The sequence below is a fragment of the Anthonomus grandis genome, chromosome 3, assembly GCF_022605725.1.
Source record: "Anthonomus grandis grandis chromosome 3, icAntGran1.3, whole genome shotgun sequence".
Lineage (NCBI taxonomy): Eukaryota > Metazoa > Arthropoda > Insecta > Coleoptera > Curculionidae > Anthonomus > Anthonomus grandis.
The window spans coordinates 8,538,522-8,553,786 of NC_065548.1; the positions used below are offsets into that span (position 1 = coordinate 8,538,522).

The 15,265-nt window shown below is 34.9% G+C and overlaps 1 protein-coding gene across 4 annotated transcripts in view; it reads left to right on the top strand.

Annotated features, from left to right (window-relative positions):
- Positions 1–15,265, top strand: part of LOC126734304 (uncharacterized) — a 74,173-nt gene that overhangs the window by 11,838 nt on the left and 47,070 nt on the right. For 3 of the 4 annotated variants that reach the window (XM_050437873.1, XM_050437877.1, XM_050437875.1), the window contains exons 2-3: positions 8,362–8,697; positions 9,043–9,066. In XM_050437873.1, coding sequence (XP_050293830.1) covers positions 8,372–8,697; positions 9,043–9,066 — 350 coding nt within the window. In that variant the 5' untranslated portion in view covers positions 8,362–8,371. The remainder of the gene's footprint in view (positions 1–8,361; positions 8,698–9,042; positions 9,067–15,265) is intronic. The other variant, XM_050437876.1, reaches the window with a different exon arrangement.

Below are 15,265 nucleotides of genomic sequence, written 5' to 3' on the forward strand. Positions count from 1 at the left end.
AATGGCGGATGGGCGCCATCTTGGAAATAAAATCCAAACCAAGGGGTTATTTGATTGAAGATCCTATAGTAGTGATGCAATGCTCTGAAATCTTAGGAGCAAGGCCTACTTATAAGTCAGATTTTAAAATGGCAGAAAGGGAAGTTTCCAAAAAGAAATTGGCCCTTTTTTTCTTAAAATTAAATTTTGAATTTGAAGAAGTCAAAACCAAAACGTTAATTTTTTTTTTAAATTATTTATTAAATTGAAAGAACAGTTCCCACTTTTAAGAAAGCGCCATCTTGAAGAGAGAAATGAAAATCGTGGACTACTTTTTGAATTCAGATTCAAAGCAAAATGGCGCCATTTTTTTTGAAGACGACGCCTATTAGCCATTTTGAAAATTAGACTAGTTATCATTTTATTTTCCTATATTTATATATTATTTATTTTCTTAATATTTGAGAATCTATTAAAATATTCCAGAAATATTAAAAATAAGTGTTTTAATAGTCAGTGTAACAATACTGTAAGTACTTACATTTACAGACATTTTATACATATAACGAGGAAACGAATTGATCAGAGAGATTTAGAAGTCATAGAAGCAATTTTATCCAAGAATTCAACTTGAATTTCAAGAAAAAAATTTAAGATTTCAGATAGACATGGTCAATATTAAAGTTTTTCCAGACAGTGGAAGTAATTTTTTTGTCTCTTGGAAGCAGGTTTATCCAAGAAACTATAATTCCTTTATTGAAAATTGAATTTTGAATACCAGGAAAAAATACAAAAATTTAAATTTTCCAGAAAATTATCGTCAATTTTAAAATTTTTCCAAGCAATTAAAATAAGTCTTTTATTTATTTCAGGCAGTTGAACTAATCTTTTGCCTCGTAGAAGCGGATTTATCCTAGAAACTATAGTTTCATTATTCAAAATGAATGTCGAATTCCATTAAAAAATTACAAAAATTTCAGTTTTCCAGATAGATGTTGAATTATTTTTTTACAAAAATCGAATAATCTATCATGGAGGTGTGTGGCAAAAAAGAAGATAATTCAGAATAATGAATTTTCAATATGTTTAATGGGTTATTTGATACAGTGCTTAAGTTAAAAAATACTTTATTGTATAGCACTAGTATAAATAATTTTTTGCCATTAACTTTTCAAAAAGCTGTCCTATACTTTCTTACTTTACTCGACTTGTTAGATTATAAATTTTTAAATTATGGTGATCTAGTTGCAAATATAATTATTAAATTAGAATTAAAAAATTGTATTTTTTTTAAAGAACTATACATTAAATATGCAATTTAAATATTTACTTAATCTTAAAAAGAGTGGCGCGAGTCATACAGTATTGTGCATTAATATAGCAACAAGCGATGTTTTTAAAAATATTATTTATTCCATATTATTTCTTTACCTTTAAGTACACGCCTCTGCATTATTTATAAATATACCGAGATATCATAAGAATGCCAATGCAGAGTAAGGAACTTCATGTTTGTTTATTTAGACAATGTGCATAAATATAGCAACATTCTTGTTTCGCATTTATTTTATCAGTTAAATATCGATTTACCTGCTGTAAAGTTGTTATTTTTGAATCTCAGAATGAACTTAAAATGGGTCGCTCAAAAACCGTCTCTGGTGATGTAAGAAAAATTATTGTGGAGCATTACGAAAATGGTGTTAGGCAGAGTGACGTTGCAAGAAGCTTACGGCTTCACAGGTCAATCGTATCCAGAGTTTGCAAAAAATTTCGCCTAACTGTAACAGCTGCACCAGCGCCCATTCCTGGTTGACCCAGAAAAACAAATTTGAGGATGGATAGGCAGCTGCTACGAATTTCCAAAGAAAATCCTTTTTTGTCTTCTTCTCAAATTTTGGCAAAATTAAAAGAGGGTGGAGGAGTAAACCTCAGTTCCAGTAGCGTAAGGAGAAGATTACTTGATGCCAAATTACCTGCTCGTCGCCCCGCCAAAAAACCGTTACTCTCAAAGAAGAACGTCAAGGCTCGTTTTCACTTTGCCCAATCTCATGTCCACTGGTCTGTAGCTGATTGGAAGAAAGTCGTATTTAGTGATGAATCTAAATATAATTTATTCAGGACTGATGAAGTGATGTACGTCAGACGCCCCAGTGAACAAAGATTAAACAAAAAGTACATTTGCCCCACAGTTAAATATGAAGGGGGTAATATTCTTGTATGGGGATGTTTCTTGGCTCGTGGCATGGGACCCATAGTAAGAATAGTGGGCAAAATGGATCGTTTCATGTACAAAGACATTCTGCAAACACATTTAGTGCCATATATGGATGAAGTCGTGCCCATATTTCTGCATGACAACGATCCAAAACATGCTTCTCAATTTGTTCTCAAGAGGTGGCTATCCGATGAAAAAATAAATGTAATAGTCTGGCCATCTCAATCGCCAGACCTAAACCCTATAGAGAATTTATGGCATTACATTGACAGCAAAATCAGGCACCTAACATGCTCTAATACAAATATTCTCTTTGAAATAGGCTTGGAAAGAAGTGAACAATGACTATTTTATGAAATTAATTGAGTCCATGCCAAGACGATGTGCAGATGTTATAAAGGAGAAGGGGTACTACACGAAATATTGAATTGATTTTAATTTAGTTGGGTTATATTTTTTTTAGAATCAAAACTATTTTTTGTTGCTATATTTTTGAATAATAAATTTGCATAGAACAATTTGGTGTTTTATTTATTATGATACAAAAAATATAAACAGGCTCTAACTATTTTCGTAAATAATATATTATAAACCTTACTTATAAAATAGATACTAAAAGATATATAACAGGAAAGGTCAATGTTGCTATCTTTTTGCACAATACTGTATTTGTCAAATATTCGACTTTCAATATTTGTTTAATATTTTGATGCTACTACTACATCCGCATGTATAAACCAGCTGACTTACAAATTACTATGCTACTTATTTTTTTTTATTAACAAAAACTGAATTACAAAATTTATATTAGGTAAAACATATTATGCAAAATGTCATACAAACTATACACAACATATACCTAGATGAGTAAACATCTATTTATGCATGTAAAAATAACTAAAAATAAAAACTAAACTGCAAGCAAAATGCCAAATATTACCAATAAACCGATTACATAATGTTTGACCCAGTTATATGTAGATGCATAAAACATTCTTAAAGGGTAATAATTAAAAAAAAAACAACAAGAAAATTACTAACCGAGACCACTCCTACTTATTCTAAAGCAAATCCAAATTTGTTTATATTATAAAAATTATTATTATGTTTTTAATCTGGTTGGAGCCAAATATGTTATAAATATAAGCCCTATTTTTAAAGCAAGGTAATTTTAAGTGCCTATTTTCATTATTCCTAGTTTGATATTCTTGATTTACATGTATTTTAAAATTACTTAATCTGTGTGTATAGATGCATGTGGATAATATATGAATGAGGGATTGGAAAAAGGATAACATACCTGTGAACCTTAATTTTGGAAAATCAAAAAAAACTGTTTTGCGGCGAAGCCGCTAGTTTTACTAAAAATATATCTACTGGATAATTATGTACTTTGACAAGGTACATTTAATGCCAAAGTACTAACGGTCCATGCCTACTAGGTAAGTCGTTATTGATACTTATCCTTTTTCCACTCAAAATTAAAAACGCGAGTAAAAGAAAATAAAAAAAGGGCATTTATGAAGAACTAATTTTTATTTAAGAAACAAACATGACACAAACTTGAAACAAGTGACATTCATATCCCTTTCAGTCTACTGTGGTCTCTATTTGTTGCGGGATTTGTGAGTATATCATCGTAGAAAGCCCTGTATTCATCTGGTATATAATGTATTATTTTAGAAACGTCTTCCAGCTTCTTGGAGTTGATAGGAATTTTGCCATTGTATGATTGCGGTTTTGACCTGCACATGCATCACTAAAGACATGCAAGATTTTTACTTCTTCAGGAATATGATTGGCAATAAGGTCCAAAACCGACGTATTGACTTCATTGGGGCTTCTCTGAGCATCACCCTCTGTATGTGTATAGAACATGGATATATCGTTGCCAAGGCTATGGACATTAAAAACGTAATACCAGAGTTTACGTAAATAAATCATTTCCTGAACTGGCATTAAAGGAAGGGGAAGGTTTTGCATATAATCAAAGACTATTGCTCCAACGTGACTTCTCTCCTTACAGGTCTCTTTGATTTCTTGGAGTTTCTTATAAAATTTAGATGCTCGTCTTCTATGAATCATAAGTTCTGCAACTGCGCATCTTTTTGCTGTTTCATTAAGAGCTGTTGACTTTATTTTTACATTCAAATCTTCACAGGTTGAGCAAACGACGACTTGGGGTCTACCAAACCGATATCCGTAGTTTTCTCGGAAATTTCGCAGATAATATTCATACGATATTTTTTAAATCCGGATTTTCATTTATGAAGAGCTCATACATCTTAGTTACACTCAAGCTCGCATCTAAGTAGAATAATGAGACTCTTTTTTCGGAAATGATTGTATGTGATCTTCAATTTTGGCGACAATCGTGACATCAAGTTGCACGATTTGCATGTCTTCCTCTCATATCAACTGGTAAAATTTTGGTTTCAATTATTTTAGTTAAGCGTTGTAGGGCTTTGTTGGAGAGAGCATGTAAACTTATATAAGCATTGCGGCAAATTTCAACTCTGCACGCACCTTGCATAGCAAAATAATTGAAAGAAGAAGAAAACTGTCTAACTCCTGCTGACACAGGACGATGTCTAACGACATCATGTCTTTCTATCAATCCAATTAGGTATATGTATCTTTTTCATTTTTTGGTCTTCCACTATAAACGATTTCGATGATTGAACGTTTTTCTTCAAATGTAAAATCCGCCATACATTTCTTACGACAGGTGCAATCTGGCACGGTTACTTTAGCATTAACTAGTTTACCTTTATGTGTAACAAACTCTGCTCCTTTCTGTCTTGCCAATTTTTCCCTTTCTTTTGTGTGTAATTTTTTATTAAGCTTTCGCTTCTTGCCCAAGTTTGCGGGTTCTTCCTCAGAATAGTCCGAATCCGACATTTCTATAAACAAAGATCAAATTTTAATATTTCTATTCAACAATAACTACATACGGACTTACCCACTAAATACCAAACTATTAAATTCTAAATAACTTTAATATTCACGACAGGTCAATGTTAAATAATATTCACTTTTTAAACAACTCTTAAAACACTTTTCAACAACATCTAAACAACACTGTTTACTTGATGAAATCGCAAAACAAACTGAAATCCCGCTGTTGCTGACTCCGAAGGTGTGCGTGGATTAACGATAATATTCCAGTAATATTATCCTTTTTCCGCTGAAAGACAATGTTTCTATATGAAGGCGGCCGGCGATCTTATCGTTTTTGCGCTCAGCGGATAGAAAATACAAATATTCAAAAAATTGCTATCTCACTTCAATTCGCCATATTTTTGGAATGTTATCCTTTTTCCAATCACCCATTCATATACAGTGCTTTTCTTTGAAGTCCCCCCCCCATTTATTTTTCGAACGGGTAAAAAAAAATTTTTGAAACTTGGCATAAGTAAATTGGTCTATAGATACTATTTTTCACTGTAAACTAGGTAGTTGTAAATTACGCGGCTGGGCGACATCTTGAGAAAAAATTTTAATTAGAAAGGGGGGTCGTGTGGTACCTCATTTTAAAGGTCTCAATGAGTACTTTATAACCCTGAAATATTAGACCCATATCTTAACTCGTTTCAAAATGGCGGCCTAATAAGAAAGTATGTTTTTTTATTTTAACGTTTTACATTTTTATGATTTTTGAATAGGTAAAAATCAGTGTACGAAAATAAATGCGTCACTATTTTATTTTGACATAAAAACGACAGTTCTGAATGTCAAAATAACACATAAGCGCCATCTTGAATAAATGCATTAAATAGAAATCTTGTGTTACCTCATTTAAAAGGTTTTATTGAGTACTTTTAATATTTATTACGTGGACTCGGTGGACTCCGTTTTGACCTGTCTAAAAGTAACAGCCAAAAAAATACACTGTTGCGATTTTATTAACGTTTTTAATAGAATACAATGAAATACTAATTTACAATTAGCAAATAAACAATTTATCAAAAGAAAAACAATATTTAATTTAAAAGATGCTGGAAATGATTTCCTTGTACCTCTTGACACATAAATAACCTATCTGAAAATTCACGTCGAACATTTTCAAATACATCTGCCTCAATATTTTGACAAATGTTAGTGATTCTTTGTCGTAGCTCAAAAATTGAGGCAGGTTCTGTTTCGTAGACCTTTTGCTTTAGGTATCCCCACAAAAAAAAGTCTAGCGGCGTTAAATCTGGTGACCGAGCTGGCCATTCAATAGGACCCCGACGACCTATCCAACGACCAAAATAATTATCATTTAAATAATTTCTCACATTCCTGGCAAAATGCGGAGGAGCACCATCTTGTTGAAATGTAATTTCCATGTCAAATTCATGTACATTAGCCTCAACAATTTCTGTTATGAGAGGATCGATAGCATTTTCCAGCATATTTAAGTACAATTCACCTGTTAAATTTTCTTCTAAAAACAGCGGCCCTACGATATGATTCCCTAATATTCCTGCCCATACATTGATTTTTTGCGGATACTGAGATCGGGTTTCACGAAAAATGTGTGGATTGGTATCACTCCAATATCGACAATTTTGTCTGTGGACATTACCATTTAAAAAAAAAGTACATTCGTCGCTAAAACAAATGTTGCGCACGTACGTAGGTTGCCTTTCTACTCTCTCTGCCATAATTTCACAGAATTGCACTCTTCGGTCAGGATCATCTTCAGTCAGTTGATGGACCATTTGGATCTTGTATGGGTGAAACTTATTTTTTTTTAAAACTCTCCATGCCGTCGAAGTTGAAACTTCACAGTTATCAGCAACAGTTGGAGTAGAATGTTGGGGATTTTCTATTATTTCGTCAATTATTTGGACTTGCTTTTCTTCTGAAATAGACATATGGCCTGGGCGTTTTTTATCCTGGACAGTACCAGTAGTTGTAAATTTATTTACAAGTTCCCTTAAATATTTACGGCAAATAGGACGATCAGGAAAACGTTCTTTGAAAACCCTTTCAGTCTCAAGAAAATTACGCGTTGCTCCATAAATAAAAATTGCTTCTATTTTTTCGTCCAATGGACGAGAATTAACCATTTTGAAAAAAACAATAAATTCAAACTGCCAAACACACTAAACAATATCTAACAATGACCGATACAAGAGTAATTTACCGGTTAAGGAAAAATTTTTTTCGAGTTTTTTTAATAGCTATTTGGTTTTTGAAATGTCTAAATAATGTTCAATAACCTTTAACGTGAAATGTGACATACGAGGGCGGTTCAGTAAGTCTTTAGAAACCAAAAAGTTAATCTTTAAATCCAAAATTCAAAAATTATAAATTATTTGTATATTATTATTAAAAACGTTAATAAAATCGCAACAGTGTATTTTTTTGGCTGTTACTTTTAGACAGGTCAAAACGGAGTCCACCGAGTCCATGTAATAAATATTAAAAGTACTCAATAAAACCTTTTAAATGAGGTAACACAAGATTTCTATTTAATGCATTTATTCAAGATGGCGCTTATGTGTTATTTTGACATTCAGAACTGTCGTTTTCATGTCAAAATAAAATAGTGACGCATTTATTTTCGTACACTGATTTTTACCCATTCAAAAATCATAAAAATGTAAAACGTTAAAATAAAAAAAAATACTTTTTTATTAGGCCGCCATTTTGAAACGAGTTAAGATATGGGTCTAATATTTCAGGGTTATAAAGTACTCATTGAGGCCTTTAAAATGAGGTACCACACGACCCCCCTTTCTATTTAAAATTTTTTCTCAAGATGTCGCCCAGCCGCCATCTTGGAATTTACAACTACCTAGTTTACAGTGAAAAATAGTATCTATAGACCAATTTACTTATGCCAAGTTTCAAAAATTTTTGTTGACCCGTTCAAAAAATAAATGGGGGAGGGGGGACTTCAAAGAAAAGCACTGTATATAAAACGTATGTTTTTTTATTCAGAATAGAACAATTGAGTTGAGTATCTTTTTTACTTTTTATATATAACCTAAATATAATTTAGTTCCACATTTCGTAGTTTTGATGAATTTTTATATAAATCTCCCCAGAGAATTACTCCATATCTTAGTAATGAGTCAACCATACACTGCATGTTAAAAATAGTTTTGTGTTTAAAATATCTCTCCATATGTAAAAGCTATAATGTATGACTATAACAAACTGTTTTCTTTCAGAGATTAAACCATGACCCTCCTAAACATAAGAAAATCCCCATTATACCCTTACGTTTGCCTCACAACCCTTTTCGCCCTCCTCACGCCATACGTCATAACAGCAGCCCCGAGTCTTCACTCCGCTCAACCCAAACAGACAAAAACCGATTTTGAAAAAAGTTTGGAAAACTTCTTGGGCGCTTACTACGAAAATATGCTACCTGAGGGTGTCTCGTTGGGTTCGAAACGGGTCGGAGAAGGTAATGATGGCGAGATGCAGAGTGATCAACCGGCGGAAGATCAAGGGGGGATGGTTAGGAGTAGCAGTTTGGACGATTTAAATAAAACCAAAGACAAGTAAGTTATCTTAAGTTAGAGTTCAGGGTGGACCATTTTAATTAAGATTTAGTTAAAGTTATGCCTCTATAGGTTGTGGCTTTATCTGATAAAGTTGAGATTCTTTGCCACGTTTAAGGCAAAAAAAAATTATAGCTCGTAGGTTAGTGTCCCAGAAAAAAAAATTAAACCAACATCTCGACGAAATTCCAAAACGAAAAAAATAACTTTTTGAAAAATGTTCCCGGCTAAAAATACCTTGGGTAGTGGGCGAGCTATTTAAAGAATTCACTGGAAAATCTGATATCCTATTTTAAATTCAATTACATATATTATTTCATGTAAATATTATTTATTTCTTTTAAGGGTCAAAAGGGAGATGGACGCAAGGTAAATCGAGTGTGACTTGAATTTTTGATTTTTTTTTTGCATATCTAACAACAGTTTTTCATGTGAATCGTCTTATGCATGAGATTTTTAAAACTCAAGATTCGATGACAAATAGCGCATATTTAAAACAGTCAATGTTTGTCAAGTGACAGGTTTGACATTGAGAGCCAACACGTGTTCTGTTGGTTTTAAAATCCTATTTTAAGTTGCTTGCGGCATTTATTGCATAAATAACGCGTAAGAAAATTTATGTAAAAGTATCAATAGTTTGATATAAAGTGACTAAAAAAACAGCTTATGCCTTATATCATATACGTCGGATAAATCTTTACCTCACTTTTTAATCTCAAGCTTGTTTTAATAAGTTTCATGCACGAACTTACTAAATATACCTGGACTGCTAATAAATGCTGTTGCAAATGGCCACCATAACCAAAAAATAACCGCTGCCTGGTGGCCGCCATTTTTACAGTGGTTGTGTTGTTTTGATGTTGGTCACTCTGAACCATAGAGAACGTAATAAGAGAGACGTCAAATGATAACACCTTATTTTTGACACTTGACAGTTAGTAACTCCAATGGCTCGAAGGGGCGGCGCCACTAGGATATTAACAGCTGATTTTGACATTATCGTAATGACTGTCATACCTGTCAATGTTGCTTGTCTAGTTTTGGGTTTATTAAAAATGTAAATTATTAATATTAAATTAATTTTAGATTTTCAAGTGTATTACCAGTAAGTAATTGTGAAAAACAAAGAAAACCAATTTTAAGTAACAAATATATAATTTGTTATTGTTTTTAGTTGTATTTTACTTTGAATTAAGATTCTTTAAAAAATACTTTTTTAGCAATTTGTCAATTTGGAGCCGAAAATACAAATCTAAACTATAGTCAGTTTACAGACTCTCTTAAGATATGTTTAATAAATAATTTAATAACAGTATCCAACACGAAGGCATTCATTAACTAGATGATGGTTCTAATTTACTTTAACTTCCAAGAATTTTGAAATTAATTTTGTGCCACTTAATATTGAAAATAGTGAAATAAGCGACATGACTACCAATTAATAATCTGGATCTAATACATTATGATGAGTATATCTCACAGGCTTTCTGCTCAAAAATTGAAAACTCTTAAACTGTCATGAGTGAAATAAACTTAGCATAATCGATAATAAGCACACATTAACCAAGTTCAAATTAGGATAAAGACTGACATATGTTACCAGTTTTTGGTGGTAGATGTTGTCCACTTGCATCGCCCGGTTCAATACCACCACGTAGAACTTAGGCGGCGTGAAGTGGTTCCATGGAACTCACGTTTCGCCGCCATGTCGATGTGTCCGGTTTCCAAAGGGGAAATGGACTAGAAAAATAAATGCATGATGGCGCCCTCACGACCAAAATTTTCCGGAGGCAAACTCGCCTCCCATTCGGATCTCCGGGCGGAGGCTGGCATCAGGCGGATCAAAAAGCCTAAAAATCAATTTCTGCAACATCAGAGGCCTAAACACCAATATTAATGCAGTACACCAACACCTCCAATCAAATAAGCCTCACATTTTGGCATTGGCAGAAACAAAGGTGAAACCTTCAACAACAAATGTTCACCTCATTTATCCTGGATACGATCTACACACTCGATTTCGACTAAACTTTGGATTGGCAGTATTTGTCAAGAACGATTTGAGTTGCCAGCGGGAGGAAACGCTTGAACCTGCGGACTTTGACGTCATGTGGTTCAAAATAATAGCCAGTGGTGCCACGAAATTTATCTGCTGTATCTACAGACCACCAAGCGACACCCAATATAGATGGCTCTTTTTGAACCTGGTTGATTGCATTAACCATCTGCAAATTGACTACCCAAGCGCAGAAATCATCGTCATGGGTGATTTTAACGTTCACAATATCAACTGGCTGCGCTTCTGCAACAAGAACGACGATGAAGGACGAGAAGCTGAGCTATTTGCCACCATATACGGGCTTACGCAGCTTGTGGAGGAACCTACCAGAATCCCCGATCGAGATGGCGAGTTCGCGAGTCTCCTAGATCTGGTCTTGGCTTCAGACCCTGACTCGTACACTGTATCAGTACATGCCCCCCCAGGAACATCGGACCACAAATTGATAACAGTCTCTTGCCAGTTGGAGGTTAAAAGCGCAGGATCCTCCGATGCCGCGGAAGGTATGGCATTATAAATCAGCAGAGTGGAACCATCTTCTGGAATTTTATCGCTCATTCCCTTGGAAAGAATTCTGCTTTAGAACCAATAACATCTCAGAATGTGCAAACCAAATTACAGAGACGATCTTGGCAGGAATGGATATTATCCCTTTTATATCCCTTTATATCCTTTTTCTATATCCCTTTTTCTACTAAATGCGGGTCAAACAACAAGCAATGGTTCAACCTGAATTGCAAAAAGGCAGTAAACACTAAAAACGCAGCATATCGCAAATGGCGTCCTTCCATCGAAAATCGAAAGAACTTTTTAGCCTCCAGAAATAGCTGCAAGCGAATTATTGATGAATGCAAAGAGAGTCACAACAACAGGATCAAAAACAAACTGCTTAACTACCCAAATGGAACAAAATCTTTCTGGTCGGTATCGAAAGCCGTTAGTCAAGGATTTGCTAAGTCGGCCTTGCCATCGCTAACAGCAGATGATGGTTCTACCGCGGTAACAGCAAGGGAAAAAGCCAACTTACTGGGTAAACTCTTCGCGTCCAATTCTACTCTGCACTCGCAAGGCAAAACACCGCCATATTTGCCAAGGGTGAATTCATCGATGGGAGAAATTTCGTTTCCCCAACGAATTATAAATAAAATTCTTAAAAGCGTAGACACCAACAAAGCTTCTGGACCCGATGGAATTCCAGCCCTAATACTAAAACGTTGTGCAGACGAATTGACTCCTCCCTTATGTAGACTGTTCACGGCATCGTATAAGCAGGGCCAATTTCCAACAAGCTGGAAAACTGCTCGAGTGCAAGCTGTACCCAAAAAGGGTAAGAAGACGATGCCCTCCAATTACCGCCCGATTGCACTAGTTGCAGTAATATCGAAGATTATGGAGAAAGCAGTCAACCAACAACTGTTAAGATATCTGGAATCATCTGGACTAATCAGCGATCATCAATACGGCTTCCGAAAGCTCAGATCCACCGGCGATCTTCTGGCTTACGTCACACACTTGTGGACGGAGGCCATGGAGAAGCACGGCGAGTCCCGCTCAGTCGCTCTTGACATTTCCAAGGCATTTGACAGAGTGTGGCATGAGGGACTACTAACCAAGCTCTCCTCAATCGGCATACAAAACTCATTATTGAATTGGATCAACCTCTCCGACAAATTTAACATTAACGCTGGAGTCCCTCAAGGGTGCATTCTATCCCCCACCCTTTTCTTGATATATATCAACGATTTGCTAGGAACCACTGTCAATCCAATCTACAGCTTTGCGGACGATAGCACACTTATTTCCACATTTAAGTCCGCCAAACCAATGACAGCCGCAAGTTCTCAGAATCTTAAGCAGCAACAAGTAGCTTCAACCAACAACGATATTAGAGCCATCTTGGAGTGGGGCGGTAACAATCTGGTCAATTTTAACGCTAAAAAAAACGCAGGCTGCAGTATTTACGATGAAGACTAACCTTGGTGGCCCGGAGCTGGTTATGGCAGGGAAGACATTGCCAATGAAATCATCTTTACATCTTCTAGGAGCCGAGGTCATCAACAGTGTGTCCTGACATGACCACGTTGCCGAGGTCGCCAGGGCGGCTTCCAAAAAACTCGGAGTGCTTTTCAAAACGAAAAAACTGTATACACCAGAACAGCTGCTGATTATACAACTGCTGCAGTATTGCTCGCATGTCTGGAGCTCGGCACCCAAGCATAGTTTAAACCTGCTGGATTCTATACAGAAGAGAGCTATTCGTCTTATCGACAAACCAGAACTGACAAAGAGTCTGGATAGTCTGGAGCACAGGAGAAAGGTGGATGATCTCTGTTTATTCTACCGTTATTATCACGGTAAGTGCTCCTCTAAGCTGGCAGGCCTGATTCCACCCAGGGCTGTTCCGGCAAGAAGGACGCGTCTAGCAGTTGCGGCTCATCAACATCGAGTCTACCCCAAGGACGTCGCTGTATCGGGACTCATTCATCTGGAGAACATCTTCTTCGTGGAACGGGCTTCCATCTCACATATTTCCCGAGGCATACAACCTACAGCGATTCAAGATAAATGCCCACAAATATCTTCGCGCAAGCACCACTCCAAGAGTGACATAGGACTTTCCTCTTGTGCTTGTGTTTACTATAAAAAAAAAAAAAAAAAAAAAAAATGGAAATTGCTAAGGTCCATGGTTATGTTTAATTTACACTACCAACGTAACTTCATAACCAGTTCTCCCATATTAAACTAAGTGTCTTTTTGGCAAACACATGCTGTATAAGTGGTTTACATGTAGCAAATCAGCTATAGACTAATGATTTATTTAGAATTTATAAGAAAAATAATAACCGATGAAGCAAAATATACTTTTATTTCTAAACATTTATAAAAATATATTTTAACAAATGTTAGGCTTTCAACTCCAGGGCAAAATTTGTTTGTTGCTTCCAAGTAAATTTACTTGGAAATGAAGTAATGAGTTTGTACTATACTTAGTCCATAATAACAAGTAGGATTTCCAGTGTTACCAACAAAAAATATATTAAGATAAGGTAATGAAGTTGACGACCTTGACGTTTGACTTGTGATCTGTCAAAAACTTTTCTTCACTCATAAATAACGAAATCATATTAGATATTATACAAAAATCATAATTCAAAAAATTAACGATATAAATTTAAAAAAGGTGCCTTAACTTTAAAATGCATGGGTTTGATAAAATCCAAATGATAGCGCTTCAATAATTGAGTAAACACAAGCAGAAAATTAAATGAAGAGCATAGTTTTCATAGTATTAGGATTCAAGTTTATGAGGACAAGAAAACACGTATTTTAAAGTGCATGCATCTATGCCTTCAAGTTCTTCAAAAAGTATAAGAAAAATCTCAGAAGTAACGCAACAATTTTAAATTCTTAACTAAGTGTAACTTTTTATTTTGTTTTTGAAAGCATAATCTCCCAAAAACTTGAATTATTTTGTTTTTCTACAGTTGGCACCACTAAAATTTGTCACAATCACACAAAATGGCCGCTAGTAGTCGTCATTTACTTTTGAATGGATTGGCAGTCCCGGTATTTTTATTAAGTTCATAGTTTCATGCCTTAATACCAAAAACCGTGTACGTTTAATTCCTAGAAGTGCCTTAATTTCCGTTGCAAATAAAAAAACGTTAAATATATCAGATAATTGTCATACACAAATCAACGGAATTCAGCACCATCTCTTTCTCGGTGGACAACAAGAAACGACTTTTATCATTTCAAAAATGCAGGTTTTTTCAATGACAAGGGGCCTATTTACAGTTCTGACTCACAGGTGGCGGTGCGATTAGTAGTTATTTTTTTAAAAAAGACTTAAGCTTAAAGTGAATCATTGTCATCCAAACGGATCCTTTCAAAAAACGTTAATTTGGGGGTAAAACTTCCGAGAAGCAAAAGGCCAGAAATGATTTTCTCGGAAGCTTTTGGGTTGCATAGATATTCGTTCTTATTGGGCTTCGATCCCTCCGAGAAACGTTTCTAATTAGTCAAAACCTTCTCAGAACCCAGATTGCGCGGAAATTTTCCGAGAAAATGACTAACGTTCGAGGCCGAACTGGGTTAAGTGAGATATAGATCAGTTTTTCGCAATAAAAGTGGTTCGGTGTGGTATTCGCAGAAAAATCTAGTTTAGACATGAAAATTCGCTTTTGACAGATTTTAAGTGGATCTAAGGAAAATTACTTGTAGGATGCCGTTAACAAGCCATTCAATTATAGTTGTTAACTCGTTAAGTTGATATAATTATACTTACTGTATATCCACCCATATATGGAAAAAGTAAATGAAATCAGTGCACAAATGTTAAAAACAACATAGCAGCCATCTTGTTTCGTATTTGTTTGATGACTTAATAATAAGGACTCTCGCAGGGTTGCCCATTATCAAATTTCAGAACCCCAAAATGCTTCAGATTTCACTAAATATTAGGTCAATGGAGGGAAGGTCACATAGAAACTTTTACGAATCCCTTGC